Here is a 22,135-nt window from a genome sequence, read left to right as displayed (position 1 = left end):
AGCAATTCCAGCCGCCAACCCCGCGGCGAGCGCGTGGAAGGGTTTCCGCTCAAATACCTTGGTACCTTCGATACACGTGCTGCTGCGAGGACGGGGGCTGGACCTCGCACGAGTTACGCTGGTTTGATACACCCGAGCGGTTTGCGTGCCACGTAACTCGTGCCGTTAATTGTTACTGACCCGATTGAGCGGTTTTATTTCGTACAATGCGAGGCCAATGGTGGAAAAGACGTATATGGCCAAATGGAAGCAAAAGAACCCGGGTTTATTATAAATGTACATTGATCAGGGAAAAGAGACAGGGCAGAAACTTAATAGTCCTTAACTTGATTTCCCAGACAAGGGCCCTCTCACTCACGCGGGGAAAAGGATGAAGAGGAGCACACGCTCACAGCGCGGCCGCTCCATGCAGTTCGCCCCGGACAGCTCGTTGGACGTTCCCTTGAGGATGTTCGCGGCACGGACGTCGGCCTCCAGTCGTGCACGCACGGGAATCCACCCGGCATGTCCCGATGTTAGTGAGGCAACCGTGCGCGTGCAGGGAGCCCAGGCAGGGAGATCGTTGGAGTCTCGGGCCCCGGGAGAGATCGGCCTGCGAGAGCGCTTATAACAGGGGCAGCTCAGAGCAGGGGCAGAACGCAGACTACAGAGAGAGCGATGAGAGCTTCTTTCGTTCGGGGGCAGGGAGAGTTCGTGCTTTGACCTCGAGAGCTCAGAGACAGAGAGAGCGCTGGGAGCTGGAAACGGAGAGAGAGTTTGTGCTTCGGAGTCCTGGGCTAGAGAGAGAGAGAGTTCGGGGGCCCGGGGCAAGGTTTTAGAGCCCCCCCCCCCAGAGTCCCACCAGAATGTCCCAAGCACCTCCCCTGGCCGCCGTCGCTGGCCACTCCCCTTTAGCTCCCATTGGCTGTTTGCTGCTGTTGGCCACTGCCCTTTAGCTCCTCCCTCGGGCCTCCAAGACTTGTTCCAGGCCCGAGCACATGGCATTCCAGCCCAATGAGGCCTACACTTACTTGCCTGCATCAACGCATACTAACACAGGAAAGGAGACTATACTTAACATTCAATAAGAAATAACTGAACGCAGCGAGGCTACATGTTGTGGTGCAACTAACTAAGAGGGGGGTTTGCCTTTATTATCAAAACCGCAACAATATAATGTTACATATTTATGTGAATGTATGTGAATTACTATTCAGGTCTTTGCTTATCAATGTGTAGTCGATTAAAGGTTGTTGTGATTAAAGGGTCAGGAGCCCTTCTGGGAAAAAGGAGACCGGAAACGGAAGAAGAAAAGACACGAGGTCCGGGAGAAGCGACGATTCTTCTTCTTCCTCGCCGAGCTCGGACGCGAGCGGGATCGCCATTGAGCAACGTAAGAGACTCGGCGTTTAAAAGCCCGTCTGGCGAGAGGAGTTACCGGGACGTGTAACTACCCTTTGACACGTCAAGTCACTGTGGGTTCATGCACGGAACCAAGCGTCCGGCACAGTTCGCCTCACCGTCTACAAGGCCGCGTACGGGTCTCACCTTGGGGCCTCGCGCGCTGGGCAAGCCGCGTGTTGCTTTGCCCGCATTGCTTTACCCGCTTTGCTTGGCCAGGAGGTGTGCGCTGCAGCCGTTGTTCCCGGTACGGGACGTGCCCGGTGGAAGCACGTCAGGAAGGGTCCGTTCAACCGCCCACGTGCTGAGATCGAACTACAGGAGTACGGAGATATTGTGAGAGACATTGACCACGGAGGGAGTCGGGAGTGGGGCTCACGTGAGGAATGTATAAGATGGCCATCTTAGAGTTAATGTAGATGAGTTTACATCTTTGTACTATTGATTGCTGATGGTTGATGGTTGATTGCTCGGGGAATATATCATTGATTATTCCGGATCCGTGGTGTGGGGTTTTTTCTTGGTTGGAATTAATATTGATTGCGTTACGAAAGCGCATACATAATAAATCTTTCTGGCGGAGTTCCTCTCACGGTCCGGGGGTCACCGAGACCAGGTAGTCACCGGGAGGACCACGTAACAGAATTGGGGGCTCGTCCAAATTACGATTTGCGGATTCGCAATTGGGTCTACGTCCGGGATTTAAAATTGTATAACATAATAAAATAATAATTTTTATTAATTAAAATTAATTAATTAATTATTAATTGGTAAATTTTTGAGAAATTGGGGTAAAGTCTTGGGGGAAGGTTAACAGGTGTTAACGATAGTCACCATGGCGTTTGTTGCACAGAACTTTGCGGTAACACCCAGTGAGGCACAGTTCCGAGCGTTACTAAAAGCGGACCTCTTGAAATTGGCCAAACATTTTAACTTGGAGGTCCGAACTAATTTGAGGAAGGCAGAGTTGCAGACCACGGTGATACAGTCTATGGTGGGATTAGGAACATGGGACGAGTTAGCCTTGCAGTGGCTACCCGAAGAACCAGAAGACGTTGAGCTCCGGAAACTGGAGTTGCAATTACGGAGCCAGGAACGGATTAAAGAAGAAGAAAGGAAAGCAGAAGAGAGGAGAGAAGAGAAACAAGCAGAGGAAAGGAGAGTGGAACGAGAACTCCAGGAAAGGTTAGCAGAAGAAGAAAGGAAAGCAGAAAAGGAAAGAGCAGAAGAAGAAAGGAAAGCAGAAAAGGAAAGAGCAGAAGAAGAAAGGAAAGCAGAAAAGGAAAGGGCAGAAGAAGAAAGGAAAGCAGAAGAGAGGAGAGAAGAGAAACAAGCAGAGGAAAGGAGAGTGGAACGAGAACTCCAGGAAAGGTTCGGAGGGAGAAAAGCAGAGGAGAGGAGAGCTGCAAGGGACCTCGAAGCAGAGGAGAGAAAAGCGGAAAGGGAATTAAAGGAACGTGACATGGAGCTTCAGCAGGATATTAAATTCAAGGAGCTGGAGTTAATGAGAGAACGGGGAGAGGTACCACCCTTGCTGACGGGGTCGACACCTAGCCAGAACACCTGGGATGTGGGCAGACATGTGAGGCTGGTTCCACCCTTCAGTGAAAAGGAAGTCGCGAAATTTTTTCCACACTTTGAGAAAGTGGCTCGACAGTTAAACTGGCCGGAGGAGGCCTGGACCATACTAGTGCAAAGTGTGCTGGTGGGAAGAGCTCAAGAGATTTATTCGGCGCCACCAATGGACCAATGTGCAGATTATGAGGTATTGAAGAAGCACATCCTCAAAGCCTTTGAGTTGGTTCCTGAAGCTTACCGGCAAAAATTCAGGAATGCCAGGAAGAGGGAGAGTGAGACCCATGTGGAGTTTGCCAGAGTGAAAGAAAACATGTTTGATCGGTGGTGTGAGTCGAAAGGAGTCGGGAAAGACTTCGAAGCATTGCGTGACTTGATCCTGGTGGAGGAATTTCAACAGTGTGTCCACGAGGACATCAAAGTGTACCTGCAGGAAAAGAAAGTACCAAAGTTGTGGGACGCAGCCACCATGGCAGATGATTATGCCTTAACACACTGGATAGGGGTCCACGAGCCTAACTCCTCGCCTAGATCTCCGCAGGGGAGGTGTGGACCAGCAGGTGCGGAGAACGACAATACATGGCGGCGGCCTCGAGATGAATATGGGGACAACGCTGATACCCGAACTGTTCGAAATCAGGGGGCTACGGGCCCAAGACAAACTTATTTCCCGGGGGGCCCGAGGCAGACCACGAGTTTTTCCTCCGGGCCTACCTGCGCCTTTTGCAAAAAACCTGGACACTTGATGTCCAGTTGTTACCTCATGAAAAGGGACAACCCAGAGCGGAGTCCGACTCGTACAACTCCGAATGCAATGGCAAACGTAAGAAATCGCCCACAGAAGAGTTACCAACCATTTATTTATGAGGGGTTGGTCTCACTCAAGGGAGACTTGACTAACCCAAGACCGGTTAGGGTTTTGAGGGACACAGGAGCCCATCAATCCTTAATGCTTGAAGGCATTTTGCCATTGTCAAAGAGTACCACAACTGGTGATAGTGTTCGGTTACAAGGGATCGGTGGCTGTGTTAGTGCCCCACTTCATGTCATCCATTTGGAATCCGATTTGGTGTCAGGACCGGTCACCGTCGGTTTCACAAGCCACGCTTCCTGTAGAGGGAGTATCTGTGATTATTGGGAATGATTTGGCCGGGGGGCAAATTTATGGTAACCCGAGGGTTGGTAAAGAGCACAGCAGGGAAAATAACACCCCACCAGCTCGGGATGGCGACAAAAGTTCCAAGTTATTTGTAGGGGGACTGAACTTCAACACAGAGGAAGAAGTTCTGACCTCTGTCTTCAACAGATATGGGCCGCTGGTGGAAGTGCGGGTGGTAAAAGACAGGGAAACGCAACGGTCAAGAGGGTTCGGCTTTGTCACGTTTGCAAGCACAAGAGACGCCAGGGAGGCAGAGAAGAATTGGAATGGTAAGGATTTGGAGGGTCGGACCATAACAGTAAGGAAGGCATTTCATAGGCGTCGAGAGGTCTACAGAAGAGGACAACTTGGCAGTAGTTTTGGGGTTGGCAGCAGCCGATATTACTATGGAGGCTCCCAGAGTTACGGCACCTCCCGAAAGAATGAATGTCAGAGCACTGGCCGAGAAGGAGACCGCCAGTCAGGTAACGGCTGGGACAAGTGGTCCCACCATAACTGTTAGGAGTCTGGAGAAGTTGAAGCACTATATATACGGGGGAGCCGCCGAGCCGGGGCTCCTACACGGACTAACCGTGAACGCCACGTTCTTAAAGGCGTCCAGGTAGTGAACTTTCCTGCACGGACTAACCGTGAACTCCACGTTCTTAAAGGCGTCCATGTAGGGAATACTCCGCTGGGCCTCCCGAAAAAGTGCTATAGAGAGGTTTAAATTTGGGGGCTTTGGTCACCACCTCTTAACCGTCACTCAAGAGAAACTAGAAGTGGTTGACGCTTGGTCCAGAGGGAATTAATCTAGGGGATTGTGTGAAATTTTGTTGCTTTATTTTTAAGTGATGACTGTGCCCGGGGGGAACTGATGAGTTGGGGGGGGGGGGGGGGTGAGTTATCTGGTTTGTTTATCCAAGTTGGCCGGCAAAGAAAGTTTTCGCTGGGTTCAAACTTTCTTTCTTGAAGGGGGGGAGTGTTTAGTAAGGGAAACATATGAAAATCTGTTAACTAAATTGTTACCAAAAAATTTCTTCACCAATATGTTTGTAAAGGTGTGTAATAACATGTGTTAAAATGTTGAAGGTCAACTCCCGTGGGAAACCCAGAAAAAAAGCTGTTGAATTCGGGTACCGAAAAATTATTTTCGAGAATTTTTATTTTTTTAAATCGGCCCTTAAGTAACTTATGAGGGGTCAAATAAGGGTTTTTGATGATTCTGAGTTGATTGTTAACATTTATATTTCACCACAGACACTCCTTTGTGGAAAAATAATTTCTAAATATATCTCATTTTCTACTTTGCAGGACATGGAGTCTAGCAATATGGATGAAGACGTTACTCCACCTGTGCTCAATTGCTTCATCTGTGCACGCTCGGATACACCAGCTGAAAGGCTCATACAGGCAACTCCAAAGGGATACTCAACTTTATTGAAACAAGCAGAAACTGTCGAAAATGTTACTGTTGTGGAACGTATGAAGGAGGCTCAAAAGGAAGGAAAACTGAGGTACCACCAGAAGTGTAAAAATGATCTGTACAACAACTTTGTTGCAACCACCAAGAAGTCAGCTCAAGCATCAAAGGCAGAGAAAGAGTCATCAAAGTTGAAGAGAAGACGCACTTCTTGTGAGGTCAGTTCATCAACTGGCTGCAGTTCTAGAAGATCACAGTCAGTTGACCTCCTGTATAAGGATGTATGCATTCTTTGCAACCAACCAGCCCAGCTCTACAAAAATAATCCAGCACAAGCTAGAAAGAAATACAGAGTGCCAGATAATTTGACTGCAGATACACTGAAGGCAAGCTTGCTAAAGACAGCACGGAGTCACGGGGATGACTGGGGCACTGAAGTCACTGGATGCCTGGAAGGGATCAACGACTTGGTAGCAGAAGAAACACTGTACCATTTGCGATGCAAACTTATGTTTGCGAGAGGTGACAGTTTGTCCAAGACTGATGAGGAAGGAAAAAGGAAGAGAGGACAGAGGAGTATTGATGAGGAGCGAGAGGCAGTTTTTATTGAATTCTGCGAATGGTTAGACTCAGAATTAGAGCATGGGGTAATGAACATGGACCAAGTCCATGAAAAGCTGCAGGAGTTTGATCAGTCACCAGAGAAGAGCCTTTCTTATTCAAAGCATTGGCTAAAGATAAAACTTCTAGAGAAATACGAAGACACCTTGTATTTCACAACACAGGAAAGAAGGGCAGATGTACTCTGTCTCAAAGATGGCACCGACAATATTCTGCGAGGGCATCATGCTAATCTTGACCATGGAGATGAGAAGACTCAGATCATAAAGATGGCACTCAAGTTCATATCCAATGATATTGCCTTGATTGATTTAGGTCCAAAGTCATACCCCACCACACACAGTATGACTGACATCGATAGTCAGCTGACACTTGTTCCTGCAAGCCTTCAGATGTTCTTGAGACCGATTGTCAAGACAGACGAAAGAGTTGCCGTTTGGGGGCAGAATTTTATTAAGGCCTGTCGACCTCAGTCTGGAGTATTGCCACACCAAATGGGGCTTGCCATACAACTTGATCATAGATTTGGGTCAAAATGGATGCTCAACAAGTTCCACCGGCTGGGATACACTGAGTCTTACACGGAGACACAAAACTACAAATACTGCTTCCTTAATAGTAGGAGTGGAGATGATGTTCCAGATACTTCTGGCACTCTTGACACCATTGTGGAGGAAACCGATGAACAGATCAATGATGAGGTTGCGGTTGATGCTGCGCTTGAGGATCAATCAGTGATGACAGCCAAAGTGCCAGCCAGTGAAAGTTAATTGTCAAGTAATGATCAGGTGGTCTTTATGGAGGTTGGGGAAACAAACAATGCAGTCACTCAGTTTGGTGGAGACAATATAGATTTAAACATTGTCTCTATTCACGGAAACACTCCCTTTCACTCAATGGGTTGGATCGAAGTCACCTCTCCGGCACCACCTTTGCCAGATCCACAGACAACAGCAGCTTTCCCCCGGGTGAAGTTGAAGGCACTCGACAAAGCTAAGATCCTGAGAGGAACTGAAGTAAAGATTATTCCATTTACGAACAGGAAACAGATAGGAACGAACGCGATCATGTTTCTCCCCCTCGCTGAGCTTTCCTCCTCCCTGGCTCATGATCAGCCACTCCTCACTCCAGGTGACACACTCTGGGCAGCGGGGTGGGTGATCAAACCAGAGACTCTACCTCCAACAGAGGGTGCAGCTGCACAACATTCACTCCGTGCCTACCTGCAGACCCGGGACTGGATCCTTCTACAGAGCATGTCTCTGAACCCCAGTGACTATGGATGGACAATAGGTGTGCATGGGTATGAGCCAGTTCCAACACTGGACCCCACGGCTCCTGAGGAGCTATTGCAGTTCACGAGCTGTAATTGTCATGGAGATTGCAGCAACCGGCGATGCAGCTGCAAGAAGAATGGGGTCACGTGCATCTCGGCCTGTGGAGTCTGTAATGGCATTACATGCAGAAACTGCAGTCATGATGTTGTTGAGTCTGAAGAAGACATAGACAATGACTGTTGAAACTTCTGACATTGTGAATGAGAAATAACTCTTGAGTATTATATATGTATGTGAAATAAAAGCTACTTTGTGTGTAAATGTAAAAGTGAAAATATAAATGTTAACAATCAACTCAGAATCATGAAAACCCCTTATTTGACCCCTCATAAGTTACTTAAGGGCCGATTAAAACAAATAAAAATTCTCGAAAATAATTTTTCGGTACCCGAATTCAACAGCTTTTTTTCTGGGTTTCCCACGGGAGTTGAACTTCAACATTTTAACACATGTTATTACACACCTTTACAAACATATTGGTGAAGAAATTTTTTGGTAACAATTTAGTTAACAGATTTGTGAAATATCCCATAAAATGCCCTTACTAGTTACATATTTATGTGAATGTATGTGAATTACTATTCAGGTCTTTGCTTATCAATGTGTAGTCGATTAAAGGTTGTTGTGATTAAAGGGTCAGGAGCCCTTCTGGGAAAAAGGAGACCGGAAACGGAATGTCCGCTCATTAGGTTGGAGAACCAGATTACAGATACCATTATTAGTAACTCCCAACCGCAACCAGGTCGACTCCATATGATGAGTGGATACCAGAGATAACGTTACCGTGTGGCAGGCGGTGCTTATCGCTCCCAACAAGGTGCAGCAGCAGCTGTATGGGACACCTTGCTGGCGGTTCTCCACTGATGATATGAAGGTCGCATAGTGACTGATATAAAAACCGAAAGGTTCACAGAGTTACAAGTGTATGGACACCTCACTGCGTTGCCCTGATGAAGCCCCAACAAGGGCGAAACCAGGTCGGTACCTGTGGGTTTTGCATGCACTTGTGACAGTATCTGAATTTATAATCCGTAATGACGCACTGCTAGATGGTTCCTCTGGAGCTTTGCAGGCAATGCGGACATGCATGGCGATGACGTCATGTTGTCCGCTCATTAGGTTGGAGAACCAGATTACAGATACCATTATTAGTAACTCCCAACCGCAACCAGGTCGACTCCATATGATGAGTGGATACCAGAGATAACGTTATCGTGTGGCAGGCGGTGCTTATCGCTCCCAGCAAGGTGCAGCAGCAGCTGTATGGGACACCTTGCTGGCGGTTCTCCACTGATGATATGAAGGTCGCATAGTGACTGATATATATATATATATATATATATATATATATATTTATATATATATAAATATGTTTTTCTCAACCATGTGGAGTGTGGGAGTGCTACCCCGACCTCCGATAGACGTAAGCCCAGTGCATGGGCACACCAAAGCGTCGCCTCTGACCCAAAGGCTGAACTAGGTCACTCTTGTCAAAAGGTAAAAAAGAGACAATTTTTGGTCATCATTTGTCAATCATCAAATGGAGCCATCGATCCGGATTTTGACCTCGAGGATTTCGAGCCTGGCCGTCAAACAAAATTGAAAATCATTCGAAACCGTACTGTTTTTAAGGACATTATAATATCCGCAAACAATCAGTGGTCTATCCTCCGTTACTGCTTTTAAAGGTGCACTGAAGACCCATCTCTCTAAAAGCAGTTCTTATTGAATAATCATATTGAATTTGTGATTTTATTTTGTTAATTATATAAAATGTTTTTATTTTTGATGAAGATGTTCAAATATTTTTGTTCTGTGATCAATTTTGTTGTGTTTTTCTGTACTGCGCCATTAGCATTATTACTTGATGGATACTGGTGCGATAGAAATGTTCATATTATTATTCATAGCAGAGTACCAGCCCTGTGGGCGATCTTGTTCCATGTTCCAAACATGTGTTACCGATTCGTCACTTCCGCCTGTGTTGTTATATCGCCTGGTGTTGGCTTAGCGGCAAGGGTGCCAGCTTAGGATCCTAGGATCCTGGGTTCGAATCCCGGTCGATCGCTGAATTAACACCAGGGGGGTTGACTCAGCCTGTCATCCTTCCGAGGTCGGCAAATTGAGTACCAGTTCACTGGTAATTCCCTGTTTGTCGTAAAAGGTGACCAACAGGGTTGGCGGCAGGAAGGGCATCCAGCCGTAAAACATTGCTTCAAAAAGGGGACCACGGTGCCCGAAAAAGGCCATTCCCCGCTTTGCGGGGGAAAATGGCATCTATAGGTGGTTCTTTCGCCTTTGTTGTTATAATATACTTATACTTGTAGAATATTTTTAGTTTCAGGTAATTTTGTTGTTAAGATTTTTGTGTGAAATGGAGATGACCTTAGTAAAAGGTAAAGATAAATGTTTGTGGAGGAAAAAGAAAAACGCGGCAAAGAACCGGAAGGAGGGGGATTAGGAGGAGAACGGCCAGGAGAGAGATACAGGCGTGAATCGCGTCGAGGCTGCGAGCGGACTTTTTTGATATTGGTCGCGAAGGAGTTGAGGCTTCCCGTGAAAGGGATTGTCCGCGACATCGTCATATATTGCGAGTGCAATTAAACCTGCGTCTCAGGTTTTATCACCAAGTGTGAGTCATCGTTGGAGAAATCAAGCGCCTCCATTACGGGCCTATACGCCATTTTCTCCTCGAAAAAAAGAGGCTGTCCACTTGGTGCATCTTGTTTTGTCATTGGGATTTCCGTATCAACATCACAGTGTTGATTGCCATTGGTTTACCTATCGGCTCAATTCCCATATCGACCTCTCACCTCGTAACTCCTCATCTACAGTCACGCCAATACCTGCCTATTGATTTGCCGTTCTGCACGACCTCGATCTTCAACCAACATGGAGATTCGTGCACGGACTTTAGGGAATGTTACGTTCCACTCACGGGTGGCGTATCGTGAGTTCATTGCTTTGAGAGCATTGGGGAATGATGGTACCATCATATGTATTGTTCATTTGATGCAAGTGATATTTTCATTGTACTTTCTGTAATAGTGTTATTATTGTGTATGTGAGAGTTCTTAATACAATTACTTGTTTTGTTCTACAATTGCATTGGTGTGGTTTTACCATGGTTTATTAGAAAACGCAAAATAACAAATCTTTCTGCCGTGTTCCCGCTCCAGACTCTGAGGTGCACCGTAAACGGGGTTTGGGGAGGTAATACGTAACACATGCAACACATATTCTGACACGTACCTTTATTTGGGCGGTGTATAGGGAACTGACAGCTGCCTCAATCACTCTCGAAAAGAAATAAAATAACCTGGGGTTGCGTGCATGAAGCAAAAACATGCCGCCTACTGCTTATAATTCAAAACACCTCACTGGACCGGAAAACCTGGGGGCAGGAATACTGTACTGTAAAGGGTGGGACTTGTAATGCCCATTTACATGGAGATTTGCATCCCCCTTACAACCCCCTCCACCTCTCGGCCTCTCCCCAAGTCCACTGGCAAAGATAAAAACAGCCCTATACACTAATTGGGGTCATGCTGATCCTACGTAGCAAATTTCGATGTAATCGGCCCGGAACTGTAGGAGGAGTAGCGCGATAAACAAACACACAAGCACACACCAGTTCCTGAATTATAGTTAGGATTATTATTATCTTACTATAATTCACCAAATGTCGGTCTGTCCGTTCAAAGGTACCGCAAAAACGGCTGAACCGATCGCAACTATATTTTGGGTGGGTAATTATGGGACCCCCTGGAGTAAAATAAGCTATATTGTTTTTCCACTTTTTCCAATTTTTCCAAAATTTTCCAGTTTTTCCAAACACGATGGAATAATTTTTACCGATATGAACAGTGATGTGGCTTTTGTTGAAATTCTACAAATACTGTTTATTCTAGGTACCAGGAGAGAGTAGATCGACTCCTGACGAACTCTTCCTATATAAACGTGCGGCTCCGAAGTAACATGGCAGCATGTGCAAAGCGACTGAGAAACAGGTGTAGCGGCCGCTTCCGTGTTACAGATTCGGCGCGCACTCTTCACACATAAATGTGCGACTGAGAAAGACGTGTAGCAGCCGCTTCCGTTTTGCAGAATTCAATCTTTTTTCAAAATGGGCGCCATGTACTGTTTAGATTTTGATGATTTGCGTGTAATATGATTCAATGGATGTTTATATGAATCGTTTAAAATAAAAAAAGCCTTCAATTTCTGATATTTTGCCTTTTCATTTGGGCTTCCCAATTGAAGCCCCGCCCATAGGGCGGGGTACTGTTGCTAGTTATATTAAATTGACTTTCACATAAATTTGAATTATTATCTACTTATATTGCACACTTCTAACTTGCCACAAATGTTTGATGGGGAATAGCACCACAAAAGTGAAAATAACCCAAACGTTTACATTGCACTGTACATATGTTTGATAGACATAAAGATTCCTTTTTCTTTATTTCCAAATCTTAAAAGAACATCAGGAAAGTCATTATTGCAACAAATTAAAGGATCACAGGCAAAAAGCTTTGTGTGTTTACCTTCAGGATGATCTCAACTGTAAAGATAGTTGTATACACATAGTCTGCATAGCCAAGGATCTGCAAGATTCATTAGGACAGAGAGGGACAGAAAGATGAACAATACCTGGATGATTATTGTTTGGTGAAGGGACACAGGCAAGACGGAGTCAGATAGGAAGATCAACCTGCTGCAGATTGACTTAAAGGTCACGTGACACAAAATTTAGCTTTCGCATTAAGCACAGATATATTGAAAATATAAATGCAGTATATTAAATAAATCATATGTGCAAATAAACATTCCATAATTACCACTGGCAAAGAGAAATTCCTAATCAGAAGTCTCATTTTCTGCACAACAGCTATCAAGGAACACGATAAGCTGTGACATCACGCGGGGCGACAGGCTAGAGGCAAAGTGACTCGACATAAATTAAGCAGGTTCTGTGAATGAATATGGCAATTGTGCAGAGGGCATGGAATCATTCATTGAGAATTCGAGCGTTGCTAATCGCAACTTACCGGTGTCTTTTGTGCATTGGAAAGAGTTGGCTTTGGATGACAGGGGAGCGAGGTGGGGGTGCCAGTCACACAAAAGCAATGCTGTTTGAATTCAGCTCTATCCTGATGCGATTCTTCCGTGAAAATCTCAGGTGATTACTCTTGAATTACTAACACAATTGCGTAAAGTTTGCTGATAAAACCAACATACTATGATGTCAATCACCCTGTTTTCTCGGAGAAACCCAAACATGTTGATTTACAAGGATATATAAGGAATTCTAGTGCAGGAGGAGGCCATGCAGCCCATCATGCCCACGTTACACCTACCGCAGAAACGATGACCCTGCATCCACACACAAGCTACCTGCAAGTCCTGCCAATACCTCTATAACCCTCTATCTCTAATGCATCTATGTACCTATCTAATTCCAATCGAAACTGATTTACTCTTTCTGCTGTCACTACCTTTCCAGGAATACCAGCCATGCATTAACTACTCTCTGAGTGAAAGACCCCTGGGCCTTATTGCTGACCTAATTCTCCTCTTCTTTACTCTCAGGTCCAAACACTGTAATCTGCTGAAAAACTGTTCTGCACATATTTTGGCCGCACCCTTCATTTCCTCCATTAAAATATAGATGCTTAGAATGTAAATTAAAACATACTCCAAATTTACTTCCCTTTTTGATTGTTCAGAAGTGGACAATTCTACGAAGCATTCAAGTCATCCCGACTTAAGAGGGTGCGAATTGTGCAAACAACCCTCATGGATGTTGGTGGAAGCATGGATGAGTTGTCAATTGGTTCTGGTAAATAATGGGCTTCTGACCTTCCCTCTCAATATTCCCCTTATCTATATAAATATTTTCAGATGTTTGTGTGTTTTTTTTGTGCGTTTGTGGCTTAGTTTGTGCGTTTGAACGTTCTTGGTTCACGGCCAAACCATAGCACCAAGAGGCCCCAAATTTTGGGTGTAGGAACTTCGGAATCTGGGCAAGGTTTTAAGCTTCCCCACCAGGGAAATTATCCATATGGATGTTTGTGTAAGTTTGAAAAGCATAGAAAAAAAAACGGCTCGGCCAATCAACTGATTTTCATAAGTAATGGGGTTTCCCAGGTTCAAGTCAAGGGCATGAAAAAAAATCTCCCAGAATTACTTACTCCCTCTCCCTCCACAAGGAAATTGTATGAAAACCTGAAAAGCGAGAAAAAAAATAGCTGAGTTAATCTCCACCAAATTTCGCAAACATGCTGAGTATACCCAGGGTCAGGTCATGGGTACCAAAAAAAAAAACTCCCCCCTGTAAGGAAAAAAAAACTACGTTGGGGTTTTGGGGTTCTGGAACATGTGCATCGAGAACATTGGCATCTTATAAATAATTTAGTTTGTTACTCTTTCAAGGCCAAAACCACCGCAGGGAAAAGCTCACCCAGCCAGGCGTAGTGCCGGGAATCTCACCACTCCCCTGAGCAGCACTGGGTAGCCATTGCTAGTAGTAAATATATCCTAGGAATTGCCCGTGGACCAAAGGTTTACCTTTTGTTTCTTTGCTTGTAGCTGTACTTATTTATTCGAAGAAAGGGGGAAACACTCATGCCTCAACAAGGAATGAATGGGAAAGTAGTTGGACATATATATATATATAATTAAATATATATATATACAAATATATTGTTGCGGTTCTAAGAAGTGTACATATTGATCATTAAAGGTTAAAGGTTTGCCCCCATAGTTAGAACATTAGTTATGTCATAGTATGTGTGTAGGATAAGGCCATTTCCATTAGTGATACCTGCGTTGTGTAAAATAAATAAGCTTAGGCCCCGTTCATTTTGCCTCCACCCTCCAAATCGACCTCGTTGGGCAGCATCCATCCTGCGCCCTGATTCGGCTAATCCACCTCCTTTGTCAGCAGCGAACGCTGCTGGCAAGGGTAATCGCCCAAAACCAGCCAAATGCCACGAGGTAGGCCTGGAAAGGGGGAGGAGCGCGAGGTCGGGGTGTGGCCACGTTAAGCAGCACGTCAAGGGCGGAGCCGGTAAGAGCCAACAACCAACCAGGGCTCGGGTGGAATGGCGTGAGGGGCGTGGTAAGAGCGCGGCTGGCAAATTCCAGAGGGTTCGCTGGGCGGCGCTATATAAACACGCACGCAAAGCCCTTCCACAGGACTGGCCAGAAGGAATATATGAGGACTTGAGGACTGCCATTGTGAGAGAACTGCACTCGTTGTAAAGGACTGGCACGATTCGCGCATGAAAGAGGATTGAGCGAACTCGTATCAAGAGGACTGTGCGGAGAGGACTCGCATGTTTGGGCTTGCGCTTGATAAAGAGGACATATGCGACGTGATTGAGCCAAGAGGCCTCGTGAGGAAAACGCATTAAGCAGCGCGTTCGAGCTGCCGATTATTACGTACGCGGTTGAGCCGCGAGTGTAACCGCCAAGCCAGCCTACCTTTCGCCCGCATTCCGCCCTGTAATTGTCCGCTCCGCGCAAACGACAGGAGGAGAGTTCCTGGCCGCTGCCGCCTGACCATCTACACCACGGTACGGGTCGAGGACCGGAGTGAGCTGCCTGGACGCCATCATCCCCGGACCATCTACCCAACCTTCTACATCCCCGTGTGAGTGTGTCTGTGTGTGCGGGCCCATTTGTCCAGGGATAAGTTAAGACTGTATAAGCTTCACTGTGTGTACTTCTCCTCCTTCCTGCACAAATTTGTAATAAACCAATTGTTCTTCCTGTCTTTCCTGATTCGACCGTATCAGTCCTTTCCTCCATTGGGTAAGCGTGGCACGATTCGGCACCGCTCAAATCGGGTTAGTTCCTGTTAACAGCTCGGATCACGGCTCGCTATCGCTCGGCGTTTCCACCTTAAACCGTGGTTCGGGCGGGGTTATTTCCTTGCTTCCTGGGAGGCGCTGGTAATTAGGTAATAGGAATAATTCGGCCTACCACCCTATTCAGCGCTGACCGGAAGGAACGTCATAGCCCCGGATCACGTCGGCTAGTAAAAGACAAGGGGATTAATCCCCCCTTGGTAAGGGGAAAGGCCGACGGTGAGATCCGCAATATTTGGTGTCAGGGAAGTGGGATTGGACCCGAAGTGCGCCTAACGCACTCAAAATTACGAGCGGCCGAAATTTTATTACAATCCAAATTGAAGTCGTGCCATGGCTAGTCAAGACGGTCGGATGCCGGTGGGAGTAAATGAGGGAGTAGAGGAGGAGTTAGAATTAACCCAGGACCCCCGGGAAGGACAGTTGGCAATGGAGGAGAGAATTGATGAGGGTGCAGCAGTGGGGGTGGCAGGCGTAGAAAATGGCGGCACCTCAAACGTGGCAGCGGCAGCCGGGCCCGCTGTGCGAGCCGCATCTGGCATTGAATTGCAACTGATTCAACTTTTTTTGCTTTTTTTTTTTTTTTTGGACATGTTAGCGTCCAAAACTGTTGGCGTTCATGAAAGACTGGAATCGTGAAACGAAAGAGATGGGGGAGAACATTGACCGCAGGTCAGGCGGGAAAGTCGCATTGGTACGTGACGGGGTAACGCGATTTGAGAAACGTGGGGAAAGCGAGGTGGAGCAAAGCGCAGCTAAGTGGACCGGGGTAGAAATCGCGACACGGGGTGTGAAAAAGCCGACGGCCGCCGAATTGGAAAATTTTATTTTATGTGCGCCAGCGGTCGTCGAGCTTAATAAGGAAAAATAAATTATAGTTGAAATTGGGGTTGAGGAGACGGCAGAGTTAGTACATGAATCGGAGGAAAAAATGGAATGTACTCAAAGTCTGCATTCGCATTGTGATGTCGTGCTGTCTAACCCCAATGAGAATTTGCAGGCGCTGCTGCGGAAAAGAATCCCGAAGGTGAGTAGGGCTGTGTATGGCGCGAAAAGGTTTGGCGCGAAAGTGTTTGGCGCGAAAAGTTTTTTCGCGCGCTTGGGATCCCGACATCACCCAGGCGCTCGTGGTAGGTCCGTGGTGAGGTGTACGAAAGAGAATGGTGCGCGTGTGCGAACGGCGCCGGAGCGCGAGTATGAAACCGAGAGTGATAGTGATTGCACAACGGAGTGTATGTGTGAAGAGTGCGACACAGAGTGTGAGATGGATGAAGAGAGTGTGTGAGGATGCACGCCAGAGCGTGTTGGAGAGAGTGTGCGGGAGTGCACACCCAAGCACGTGATTGGGTGTGCAACAAGAGATTGCACACCCGTGGGTAGGTGTGCGCTGATTGGGTTTGTGCAGGAGTGCAGACCCATGGTTGTTACAGAGTACGTAACGGGAGAGTGTGCACCAGGGTGTGCACGAGGATGTGTGTTAATGAAGTGTGCGAACGGCGTGAGTGCGCCTGAGTAGTGTGCACCTGAGTGTGTGAGAGAAGAGTGTGCACAGGAGAGTTCAGAATTAAGGGAGTGTATGGGATGTGCGAGTATGGAAAGGGTCGCGTGGGGTGAGAATGCAACTCGGGCATCGACGCAGACCGGGGCAGCGTTTAGGGCGACGTACAGCCGATGCGAGCTCTCGGGGCGTGGTGCGCTTTGTGTGCTGCGGGGGCCGGCGGGGATCGTTGCCGCGGTGGCGTGTACGATTCGTGCCGGGCCCCGCCCTGTATGGTCGGTGCCGTGTCGTGGCGCAAGGGGCAAATGGCACGATTCCAGGGGAGGAAGCCGAGGTCGGACCATCGCCCCCTGGCGGGCGCAGTGCTCTGACCGGGGGAGGTTGGGTCATGGTGCCGGAGACCGAAAGGCTCCGCGCCGAGATGGCGCCTGGAACCTCAGCCCGAGTATGCCTCCTCCCCAGAATCGAAAATGCCGGACGGACCCAACCAACAGGAGACTGACCATCCGCATGCATTGCTCGGCTTTGCGAAGCCGAGCTGCGAGAATGTATTCCCATGCACCGAGAGGCTCGTAGTACAGTGGACGGATAGCGATAGTGTTGAGAAATGGTACTCAGCATGTAGGAATGGAAGTTTCACCATTCCTCACGCATTCTTGGGGCAAAGAAGCAGTAGATTTATGGGGTTTGGCAGTGTGAGCTCGCCGAGGGCGGGCTAGGATATTGTTAGGGATTTAGAGATGACAATAGGGACGAGAGTTAAGTAGAGACATTGGTACAAGTAGAGGGGACGTAGTCAGATTAGAAGGATGTTAATGATGTGGGTGTGCTTAGTGTAAGGGAAGATGGGGAAAGCACCAGTATTAGAGGGAAATAGTTAGTTAGATGATGCTGTGTGTGTGTAGTAGTGTGGAGAAATTGTGTGTGAGTAGGAGGATGAGCTTTAGGCGGAAATGAGGAATTGAATGGGAACCACTGTTGATGAATTTGGTGAAATGAGGCAATGGTCTGGGATGACCGGAGAAAGTGTATGAATGGAGTATTGAGGATGTGTGTAAGTGTATTGAGTGATTGACTTGCATGGGGTGCAAGTGGATAAATGGTGAAGATACTGAGTTGTGTGGAATAAACGGTGTGGAGTAAATGGTGTTTGGATGAGTGGTGTGGAGTGCATGGTGCGAAGGAGTGGATGGGGGAAGATGGACCCCTTCACGAATACCCGGGGAGGGTAGTTTAAAGTTAGGTAGAGGGAGTAGGTAAATTGTTGGATATTGACATCTGTGGTGCAGGGAGTAGCAAGTTGTTGCTTTGAGGGGTGCATGAGTGAGTGGAATGGCTGGGCGTGTGAGCCTGTTGGTGAGTATGGTTAAATGGGCACTCCGCCACTGGTAGTCCGTCGGCCAGGTGAGGCCGCAGGTAGGCTCTGGGAGCCAGGTAGAGTCAGAGTAGTAGTGTTCAGCGGGGCACGAGGATCCGAGAGAAGGACCCGGGTAGCCCAATGCCAGAGAGGGCATCAGCGGGGTGAGAGAGCCAGGAGAGCCTTCCCCAAGTTAGGGTAGTTGAAGGAGCATGGTAAGCTCGGGTGGCGACTTCAGTGGCGGAGGTGCGCAGGTCGGTAGACCTGCTGGTAGAGCCACACGACCCAGCCCCGAAATTGTGCGAGGGCACAGTAGGAAAAAGTGGGGGAGTGAGACCCCAAATTTGGATGGCATCACAGGATGGTCAATGGGAATTGGTTTTTAGAACCACATAGTTTAAAGATGCCAAGTGGCAGGGCATGACAACGGGTAGTTTAAGAGTTAATGTCAATTAGAAGGATAGTTAGGATGAAATCTCTTCGCAACATCCGCATCCACTCACCAAGGTGACAGGACTCCACACCAGATTTTGCAGATGATTTGGAATGAAAGACGCATCATGACGTGGGTGAGACATTGTGTGTAATTCCATCTCTTCCTTCTTGGGAGGGATTGGCTGGTTTAGGGGGAGATATGGGAGATGAGACGGTAGAGTCGGAATTTGTAAGGTGTAAATACGGGGAGGGGCAAGGGGAGTGTAGGCGACATGGGGGGTTACGTACGGCTAGGGAGGAGCTTTCTCCGCTCGCTCTCCGGCGCCCCTCATGTGCATTGCCTTGCATTATGTGTACCCTTGCGCCCTTTCCCCTGCTGACTCTCTCTGCTTTGTCTTTCCTCCCCACCCATGGACCCATATCTTTTGTTGAGGGGAGTGTGCAGGTACCCTGAGCTGTGCGGCTGTACCTTTGCACTGCACCCTGCGACCTGTTGCCTGCACCGGTACACCTGATGGACCACACGTTCTGTGGCCTGGCACCTTTGCTTGGGCAGACAATTGCTGCAAGCGTTATCTTGCCCTGTGGACCACTGTGTTTTTAAGTGGCCTCGATGCCATGCAGTCGGACCACCTAAGTTGGCCCTGCTGACCAAAATAAAAACGGACACGGTTTGTGCTTTTTTATTAAATTCCTTTGGTGTGTCAGGAAGGAAGACTTCAAGTTTTGACGATGGCACACCGAAGACGAAGACGCAAGACGCAGCCAAGATGCCGCAGCCCAGCAGCCAAGCACAAGACATCATTGATTATATTATTATTGAAATGTGATGATTGTGCATTTTTAAAATGATTGTGATGACTGTGCATTTTGGTGCATATTGGTGTATGGTGTATTGGTGCAGTGCATTCTCAATTCTGTGTTTCTTCTTTTCAAAATTTCTTTTCTCTCCCACAAAAAGAACAGGTCCAGGGTTGTAGAATTGTAAATAATTAGGGTTAGTCTTGTAAATAACATGCTCCCCACCGGGTTTATGTGTAGTTTGAGGATTCTTTCCATAATTCGGTTAATTGTGGGCGTGAGTCTGATAGTTAGTACACAACGCAGTAGGTGGGACATATCTAGTGTTTGAAACTGTCGCACACAGGGTGTTAGGTTAAATGTAGAGGGAAAACACACCTAAGTGTCACACGAAGTTAAAAAGTAGTCCTGACCCTTGCATCAGAACCGGTCGTGCTCACGTGTGTGGGTTTGGCTCGGAGACGAGCCTGGCGAAGGAGGGGTGCAGTGTTGCGGTTCTGAGAAGTGTAGATATTGATCATTAAAGGTTAAAGGTTTTTTGTTTTTTTTTGTATACTGAATCGAGGCTCGTGAAAGAGCTAACATTTACTTCACAAACAAATCAACCAGACAAACAAAATATATAAAAAGAGGGAGCGGAAGACAAGATGGGGAGAGAAGGGAAAGCACACAAACACAACATTTGAGAGCAGGGAGATGTGTGGAAGGGAGAGGGCTTGGGGGGAGGAGGCGTGGGAAGGGGGGGGGGGGGAAGTTTGCCCTAACACAAGCAACACGTAGGCCACCTTAGAACATTAGTTATGTCATAGTATGTGTGTAGGATAAGCCCATTTCCATTAGTGATACCTGCGTTCTGTAAAAGAAATAAGTTTAGGCCCCGTTCATTTTGCCTCCACCCTCCAAATTGACCTCGTTGGGCAGCATCCATCCCTCGCCCTGATTCGGCTAATCCACCTCCTTTGCCAGCAGCGTTCGCTGCTGGCAAGGGTTTTCGCCCAAAACCAGCCAAATGCCACGAGGTAGGCCTGGAAAGGGGGAGGAGCGCGAGGTCGGGGTGTGGCCACGTCAAGGGTGGAGCCGGTAAGAGCCAACAACCAACCAGGGCTTGAGTGGAATGGCGTGAGGGGCGTGGTAAGAGCGCGGCTGGCAAATTCCAGAGGGTTCGCTGGGCAGCGCTATATAAACGTGCATGCAAAGCCCTTCCACAGGACTGGCCAGAAGGAAAATATGAGGACATGAGGACTGCCATTGTGAGAGAATTGCACTCGTTGTAAAGGACTTTCGCGCATGAAAGAGGATTGAGCGAGCTCGTATCAAGAGGACTGTGCGGAGAGGACTCGCATGTTTGGGCTTGCGCTTGGTAAAGAGGACGTATGCGACGTGATTGAGCCAAGAGGCCTCGTGAGGAAAACGCATTAAGCAGCGCATTCGAGCAGCCGATTATTACGTACGCGGTTGAGCCGCGAGTGTAACCGCCAAGCCAGCCTACCTTTCGCCCGCATTCCGCCCTGTAATTGTCCACTCTGCGCAAACGACATGAGGAGAGTTCCTGGCCGCTGCCGCCTGACAATCTACACCACGGTACGGGTCGGGGACCGGAGTGAGCTGCCTGGACGCCATCATCCCCGGACCATCTACCCAACCTTCTACATCCCCGTGTGAGTGTGTCTGTGTGTGCCGGCCCGTTTGTCCAGGGATAAGTTAAGACTGTATAAGCTTCACTGTGTGTACTTCTCCTCCTTCCTGTACAAATTTGTAATAAGCCAATTGTTCTTCCTGTCTTTCCTGATTCGACCGTATCAATCCTTTCCTCCATTGGGTAAGTGTGGCACGATTCGGCACCGCTCAAATCGGGTTAGTTCCTGTTAACAGCTCGGATCACGGCTCGCTATCGCTCAGCGTTTCCACCTAAAACCGTGGTTCGGGCGGGGTTATTTCCTTGCTTCCTGGGAGGCGCTGGTAATTAGGTAATAGGTATAATTCGGCCTACCACCCTATTCAGCGCTAACCGGAAGTAACGTCATAGCCCTGGATCACGTCGGCTAGTAAATGACAAGGGGATTAATCCCCCCTTGGTAAGGGGAAAGGCCGACGGTGAGATCCGCAACAATATATATAACAAATATATATAAGCTTTTGAGAGGTTTGAAGAGGATTGATGGATGTGGTTTGCCAGGTAAGTTGAAGGTATGGTTTTTGAAGTTTGGATTGATGCCAAGAGTATTGTGGCCATTGATGATGTATGATATTGCAATTGGGCATGTAGAGAGGATGGAGGTTGTGGTGAGCGGGTTTGTGAGGAGATGGTTGGGAGTGCCACGCTGTCTGACGAACATTGCCTTTTATGGTCAGGGTGGAAAACTCCAGTTTCCCTTGACATCATTAACCGAGGAGTTTAAGGTGGTGAGGGTGCAGGAGTTCATGATGTTGTGGGATTCAAGTGATGCAGTGGTAAAGAATGCTCTCCCAGAGAAGAAGGGAAGTCGGAAGTGGAATGCAAGAGCAGAGGTGGACGAGATGGAGGAGCGGTTGCAACAGGAGGAGGTCGTGGGGATGGTACAGCATGGGAAGCATGGCTTGGGGTGGATGAAGCATGAGCGATGGGGAAAGGCATGTGTGAAAGAGAGGCGGAAGATGGTTGAGAGGGAGGTGAGAAGAAAGGAAGAGGCTGGGAGATATGTGAAAGCAGTCGGACA

General features: G+C 47.7%; 1 protein-coding gene across 1 annotated transcript in view; it reads right to left on the bottom strand.

The window, feature by feature from the left end:
* LOC137429749 (voltage-dependent L-type calcium channel subunit alpha-1D) overlaps nucleotides 1-22,135 on the bottom strand; it is a 519,508-nt gene that overhangs the window by 145,045 nt on the left and 352,328 nt on the right. The window contains exon 21 of the mRNA XM_078779833.1: nucleotides 12,022-12,081. Within this exon, the coding sequence (XP_078635959.1) occupies nucleotides 12,022-12,081 (60 nt within the window). The remainder of the gene's footprint in view (nucleotides 1-12,021; nucleotides 12,082-22,135) is intronic.

Source organism: Myxine glutinosa, chromosome 6 (genome assembly GCF_964187855.1).
Source record: "Myxine glutinosa chromosome 6, kmMyxGlut1.1, whole genome shotgun sequence".
Classification (NCBI taxonomy): Eukaryota; Metazoa; Chordata; class Myxini; order Myxiniformes; family Myxinidae; genus Myxine; species Myxine glutinosa.
Note: the sequence above shows the minus strand (reverse complement) of the source record. Positions and strands in the feature narration are given on the sequence as shown.